The 7,927-nt window shown below is 37.9% G+C and overlaps 1 protein-coding gene across 1 annotated transcript; it reads left to right on the top strand.

Moving 5' to 3' along the window:
* Positions 1 to 6,316: 6,316 nt before the first annotated feature.
* Positions 6,317 to 7,255, top strand: LOC102970286 (putative olfactory receptor 2B8). Its single transcript, XM_007093999.2, has one exon. It carries the CDS (start codon positions 6,317 to 6,319, stop codon positions 7,253 to 7,255), a length of 939 nt encoding a protein of 312 aa, XP_007094061.2.
* Positions 7,256 to 7,927: the final 672 nt, after the last annotated feature.

The following is a 7,927-nucleotide window of genomic DNA, read 5'->3' on the forward strand; positions in this document are numbered from 1 at the left end:
GCACTTTTGCCTGCTCATAAGGTCTCACTGTCACACAGGCAGGTCACCGTACTCGAGAAACCATACTGAGAGTTTGTGACTGCCTCATCTTCTACCTCCAAGAGGCAAAGTGCAGATCTCTGGTGCCACATGAAGACCTGTGAAGTCATTGTGAGAAAGTGCCCTTTGCATAAGAAAAAGTTATGGATGACCCAGTGCTGGTATAGTCAACCTTTGCATTTCCTGCAGACTCTGATTCTACATGTCCGTGTTCCTATCCCCAGAGCTGTATTTAGGCAGTAACTTGCAGTGGAGGTAGGGAAATAGATTAAACCCAACAGAGAAGGTGAGAAAAGGTGAGTGAAAATGGAACTAAGTCTCTCTGTTGCTTTAAGAATTGGGAAGTTAAATTATTTTCAGTTGCAATTGTTTTTGAAATAAAAAGGTTGTATTTGTTTGCATATGTGGTGAATTGTCTGAAGGAACAGACTATGGAAGTTTATCAAATAGAAGAACTAAACTTAATTACTGATTAGAGATGTCAACAAGTCATTCCTAGACATTTCATTCTATGTAGTACATTCGTCACACGTCTCTATGCTCATATGAAAACAACTTAAATATGCATGTTTGGTGATAATAAAATGTTTTTTATGCATATATGTAAAAGTATTAGATTGAGTGTTTCCATGCTATTCCTTTGGTTCCGTAATGTCTGTGAAATATTGTTGTCTATGTAGAAACTCATTGTCAGTATTTATAGTTTCTAAATGCTCATTTTCTCCTGTATTACAGAAATATCTAAAATATTCATTGAGTATTGAAAATGCTTTGTGAAATTTACTACAGGGAAATTCCATTTTGTGAATGTTGTGTCAATGCATCTTGTTTTTGACTTTATTGTTAACAAGAAATGATGATCTTTCATTTGAATACAAATACCAACATGAAGAAGACAAAGTTGAAGGAAAACTGAATGTTTACTTAATTGATGAACTAGGGAAATGACGAGTTGTGTGTGTGTGTGTGTGTGTGTGTGTGTGTGTGTGTGTGTGTGATTGCACTGAGGTCATGTGTAAAGTACACTAGGTCCCACCCATCTACCCTTGCACACAATCATGAATGGACTCTTGTATGAACACTGTTGGTGACCTGCTCAGATGCTCTTTACCTGCTGGGGCTCCAATCCAAACCCTGCTTGTTATGAGTGTGGGCTCCAAGGTTCACAGCCATTCCCTTCTTGAGACAATTGCCCTCACCTGCAAAGGAGCTATAGTGCCAGGTGGTCTGGGGAACATGGTGGGTGCAGCTCAAGCCAGTGAGAGACTTATGGGATGTACAAAAGGCTGCCAATGCCAAGGCAGGACTAAATCTGATGCAATTCATGTTCCAGAGCCATGGTGTCCAATAGTGTAGTAAGTAGCCACATAAGGGATTTAAATTTAAATTCATTACAATGAAAAACGTGTGAAGTTCAGTTTCTTAGCTGGGAAATTTTAAATGCTCAGGCAGTGACAAGTGGAGAGTAGGTATAGTATTGGACAGTGAGGACAGAGTATTTCTACCATCACAGATGGATGGTTCTGCTGGAGAGTTCTGGCCAGCTTCTCATGGGATCAGACTCCTGCTCTGTTCCACTGGAGACCACATCCTTGCTTAGCAACATCCTCTGCTGTTTTCCTTCCCTCACCCCGTTTATCCCGAGAGCATTCCCTGAATAAACAACCTGCAGTGGAAATCCTACTTCATCATCTTCTTCCATAGAACCTGCCCTACAGCCCTGTCAGTGTTCATTATATCTGTCATTTCCTATGTAGTGATGGCTGTATCCCCTCATTTGCTCAAACTCACTCGTCATCTGGGGCCTGTTCTCATATGTCTGAGGTCAGCTCAGACCCATGGGACAGAAGCATCAAGAAAGCAATAGCGATTCAGTCATAGAACTAAGGCTGAAGAAATCTTGCCCACACTTTTCCAGGATTCATTCAAGAACTGGATAGGGCAGAGTATGTATGTCAAATATATCAGTGAGTGTTATATATTTTAAATATCTTAAGTGTATTCATTATCTTGAGATATTTTGTCTTTAAAATATGTAGTGTGCATACTGAGCATCTAGTTTGTGGAAATATGGATTCTTGCACTGAAATTTTTAGAATTTTGTGTCAATATTGAACAGTTATGGTAATCACTGCATCTCCTTGTGTGTGTCAGGAGTAAGCATTTAACCTCTTTTATTTGTTGCCTGTTCTTTGTTTTTTAAAATTATTTATTTTTAAATTTACATCCAAGTCAATTAGCATATGGTGCAACAATGATTTCAGGAGTAGATTCCTTAATCCCCTTACCCATTTAGCCCATCCTCCCTCCCACAACCCCACCAGCAACCCTCTCTTTGTTTTCTATACTTAAGGGTCTCTTATGTTTTGTTCCCCTCCCTGTTTTTATATTATTTTTGGTTCCTTCATGTTCATCTATTTTATATTGTAAAGTCCTCATATGAGTGAAGTCATATGATATTTGTCTTTCTCTAATCCCGCTTAGCATAATACCCTCTAGTTCTGACCACATAGTTGCAAATGGCAATATTTCATTCTTTTTGACTGCCGAGTAATACTCCATTGTATATATATACCTCTTCTCTTTATCCATTCATCCATCGATGGACATTTGGGCTTTTTCCATACTTTGGTTATTGCTGATAGTGCTGCTATAAACATTGGGGTTCATGTGCCCCTTCAAAACAGCATACCTGTATCCCTTGGATAAATACCTAGTAGTGCAATTGCTGTGTCATAGGGGCATTCTATTTTTAATTTTTGGAGAAGACTCCACACTGTTTTCCAGAGTGGCTACACCAGTTTACATTCCCACCATCAGTGCAAAAGAGATACTTTTTCTCTGCATCCTCGCCAACATCTGTTGTTGCCTGAGTTGATAATGTTAGCCATTTTAACAGGAGTAAGGTGGTATATCATTGTGTTTTTGATTTATATTTCCCCGATGATGAGTGCTGTTGAGCTTTTCTTCATGTGTTGGTTGCCATCTCGATGTCTTCTTTGGAGAAGTGTCTATTCATGTCTTTTGTCCATTTCTTCACTGGATTCTTTGTGGTTTTTTTGGGTGTTGAATTTGGTAAGTTCTTTAAACCATTATCTGATATGTTGTTTGCAAATATATTCTCCCATTCCATTGGTTGCCCTTTAGTTTTGCTGATTGTTTCCTTCGCTGTACAGAAGTTTTTATTTTGATGAGGTCCCAATAGTTCATTTTTGCTTTGGTTTCCCTTGCCTCTGGAGATGTGTTGAGTAAGAAGTTGCTGCAGCCGATGTCAAAGAGGTTGTTGCCTGCTTTCTTCTTGAGGATTTTGATGGTTTCCTATCTTACATTTAGGTCTTTCCTCCATTTTGAGTTTATTTTTGTGTATGGTATAAGAAAGTGGTCCAGTTTTCCCAGCACCACTTGCTGAAGAGATTGTCTTTATTCCATTGGACATTCTTTCCTGCTTTGTCAAAGATTAGTTGGCCATACATTTGTGGGTTCATTTCTGGGTTCTCTATTCTGTTCCATTGATCTGAGTGTCTGTCTTTTGCCAGTATCATACTGTCTTGATGATTACAGCTTTGTAATACAGCTTGAATTCTGGGATTGTGATGCCTCCTGCTTTGGTTTCCTTTTTCAAGACTGCTTTGGCTGTTCGGGGTCCTTTATGGGTCCATACAAATTTTAGAATTGTTTGTTCTAGCTCTGTCAAGAATGCTGGTGTATTTTGATAGGTATTGCATTGAATATGTAGATTGCTTTGGGTACCATTGACATTTTAACAATATCTGTTTTTCCTATCCAAGAGCATGGAATCTTTTTCCATTTTTTGTGTCTTCTTCAATTTCTTTCATAAGTTTTCTATAATTTTCAATGTATAGATTTTTCACCTCTTTGGTTAGATTTATTCCTAGGTATTTTATGTTTTTTTTTGGTGCAATTGTAAATGGGATTGATTCCTTGATTTCTTTTTCTGTTGCTTCATCATTGATGTATCCAAATGCGACTGATTTCCGTGCATTGGTTTTATATCCTGCAACTTTGCTGAATTCATGGATTAGTTCTAGCCATTTTTTTGTGGAATCTCCTGGGTTTTCCATATAGAGTATCATGTTATGTGCAAAGAGTGAAAGTTTTTGACCTCCTCCTGATGATGTCTGTTCTCTTAATTATTATTGTAAAATTGAGTTTTGCGAGATGTCATTTGCCATTATATCCCCTTTTTGATGGTTATCATACATAATGTATGCTTTTTTCAAGTATTTATTTTTTTCTGTATGTGAAGTAATAATTTATTTGTGATTTTTAAAACTGGACTTTTCTGTATCATATCATCATATATCATATCATATCAGTTGTGTTCCACATAATATAAGTTCACACACACATATAATCCCATAAAATAGCAAATCACTTTACAAGTCATCTCACCAGCATTTTATTTTTTCTCAACTGCCTTCTTAGTCCTTATTGATATAATATTGTTTAAATATATCATTATTTTATTCTAATGTTGCATTATTATATTGGTGTTTTCCTTGGATGAGTTAGCATTTTATGTTTGTGCTCCTTCACATTGGTGGGTACTTCCCCTACTAGACACATTTTAAAATTTGTCAGGAATCTATCTCTGGTAAATGTATCTATATTCATGCTTGTCTGCAAGAGTTGGAACCATGGTTTGCTTTCATTGTTCTTCTGAGCAGGTGTGAGTCAGATGCTGTTCCCTTGTGTTGCACATTTAGATTGTCTCAAACACCTGTGTAACTAATTCTATTAAGAAATTTTTGTGCATAGATTTTGTTTATCAAATGTCATTGGTATCACTGTAGGAAAAGGAGGTGTAAAATAGTGTCAAATACCACATCCTTTTCTCAATATTTATGACTATTTGTTTTATGCCATTTTTGTACCAATTTCTTTCACCCATCAGTGGGTCTAACCCCAATCATGATTCAGATTTTAAAAGTCTTAGAAGAATCAACAATGTGCTGTATGCCCAACCATTTGAATGTGATAGAACTGAAATCCTCATTTTCTGATGCCTCTTTGGTCAGCGTATAACTATTCTTCTTCTTCAGTAGTAAGCGTTGGATGAAAATGGTCATCACCTAGCCTTATATTTGGCAATGTATTTGGTCCAGTGTCACTAACTCTGCAAGGTAGCTTCCAGAAAGGTAATAATTAACCTAATATTGATGGATGTCTGAGATTTTGTGTAATACCAAAATCATTTTTTGTTTATGCCTTCCCTTGTATACATTAAGTATTGCATTATAGCGCTTTGACCTGCCATTGCTTTGAGAGTGCTTCTGTCTTTAGCTCTGTGTGTTTTTCTATTGCTTATTTTATCATAGGAAGTGTATGTACATAACTACATGGTTGGATAACTTTTTAAAATGTTTTTTGTGACTAGAATGTTGATAGGGGATAATCCAACTTATTTCAGGAATTTTACAGACACTAGTTGGTGTAATGTATGTAACAGAAATCTGTAGAAGGAAGAGGAAAATATTGATGACTGGATTTTTGAGTTCTGAATCCAACTGACTTGACACAGCCAAATGAATTTTTGGAGTTCCTGTTAAAATGGTATGGTAATTTTAAGCATCTTTAGGGAAAAAGTTAACACTGTGATTGAATGGTGGTATTCTGGTTCTCTCTGATTATTTGTTTTACTACCACAGGAAAAAAACACCAATGTGTGTTTATTTGCAGATCTAGTCATGAAATTTTGAATGTAATTGAATTTTTTGTATAAGTACATTGTAGGTCATAAATTCCTACATCTGGATGCATTTGGAGATTATGTTGTATTGTAAAGTACTGCATGTGAGTTGTGTGCAAATCCAGTTGTGTGGAATTATGAGATACATATTTAAAATAATGACTCTCTTTCTGTCTCCATCTCTTTCCTATTCTTTCTGATTTCATGCCCTATTTTTCCTCATCCTGTTTTTCTCTAAATGTACCTACATATTCAAAGTACTTTAAATCCTATTTAAGATCAGACTGAAAGAACTTTTGCACCTATGACTGATGGAAACACAAGGTCCATTATCTGATTTTCTATTACATATTAATGATTTACTTTTTTGATAGTGTGGAACTATATTAGTATAAGCAATGTCAGTTTCAATGAGTACATAATTTATTCAAATAGTTATTTATATAATCCAATGGCCATGTCTTTTAACATGATACATCCACCCCCTGCTAACTTTCTATTATTTAGAACATTTCTTTAAAAATTGCTAAATACTTGCTGTTGACAGGAAACATGTGGTAAGAAAGGATGGACCTGAAAAATGGAAGTTCTTTCACTGGTTTGATCCTGCTGGGTTTCTCTGACCAGCCTCAGCTGGAGCGAGTCCTCTTTGTGGTTCTTCTGATCTTCTATCTGCTCACCCTGCTGGGAAACACAACCATCGTTGCATTGTCCCTCCTGGACCCACACCTGCAGACTCCCATGTACTTTTTCCTGTCCAACCTAAGCTTTCTGGACCTGTGTTACACGACCAGCACTGTTCCTCAGCTGCTGGTTCATCTCAGGGGAGCAGACAAATCTATCTCCTTCAGCGGCTGTGTAGCTCAGCTGTTCATCGCTCTAGGGTTGGGGGGCACAGAATGCATTCTCTTAGGGGTGATGGCATTTGACCGCTACGCAGCCATCTGCAGGCCCCTGCAGTACACAGTGATCATGCACCCCCGTCTCTGTGTCCTGATGGCTTCTGCATCGTGGTTCATTGGTTTTGCCAACTCCTCATTGCAGACGGTGCTCATCTTCCTTGTACCACTTTGTGGGAGAAATAAAATAGACCACTTCTTTTGTGATGTTGCCCCACTGCTCAAGCTTGCCTGTGTTGACACCACTGTGAATGAGTCTGAGCTCTTCTTTGTCGGTGTGATCATTCTGCTCATACCTATGGCATTAATCACATTCTCTTATGGTCAGATTGTCAGGGTGGTCTTAAGAATAAAGTCAATTGCGGGACAGAGGAAAGTGTTTGGGACATGTGGATCCCACCTTACAGTGGTCTCCCTGTTCTATGGCACGGCCATCTATGCTTACCTCCTGCCCAGCAACAACCACTCCCAGGATCAGGGCAAGTTCATTTCTCTCTTCTACACCATCATCACCCCCATGGCCAACCCCTTCATCTATACACTGAGGAACAAGGATGTGATGAGTGCAATGAAGAATGTGCTTTATGGGGGCTGTGACTCCAGATGACTGGGGTTGGAAGACCCTGTGATAGAAGTCTTTGAATTCAGACCCTTTAAGGTGTTTGTGTCCAACACATGTCCTCCAATATTTCCCCTAATGACTCTCAAGGAAATTTTCTTACCGTATTCTTTTATTCAAGTGAGCATTCCAAGTCTAAGTTCATGGATTCATTCCAACCTCCAGAGATGCTGGTTTAGTGTTTCTACAGAATTTGCATCATATTCATTTTTTAGAAAGCTCCACAGGTTTTTCTTGTTTCACCCCCTCTTGGGAATAGTATTCCATTTCTAATTGTAAAAAAAATATGCACATACTATAAAGGCATACTGAAAAAAAGAATAGCAACAACTATAATAGTGTAGGAAATATTATCATTTCAGCATTTTCTAGCAATTTCTGGAGGCATATCACTTATTCTTGCAATTTGATCATGGCTCTATTAAATGGTCCATAGGTTGATGGTATCACAGCTTTTTCCCAGAATTAGTATATAACTTGGGAAAGAAAAATTTTAGCTCAGAGAAAATCCTGGTAACATCAATCCTGATGAAGTCATTCAGATATTAGGCCCTAGTGTGACCGTAGCAGTGTGACAGTAATTTAATGTAGCCTTCATGTCACAGAGGGAGATGGTGTAATGCAGTCATCCCAGGGACAATGGGAGCATCAGGTAGCAAT

This window comes from Panthera tigris, chromosome B2 (genome assembly GCF_018350195.1).
Source record: "Panthera tigris isolate Pti1 chromosome B2, P.tigris_Pti1_mat1.1, whole genome shotgun sequence".
Lineage (NCBI taxonomy): Eukaryota > Metazoa > Chordata > Mammalia > Carnivora > Felidae > Panthera > Panthera tigris.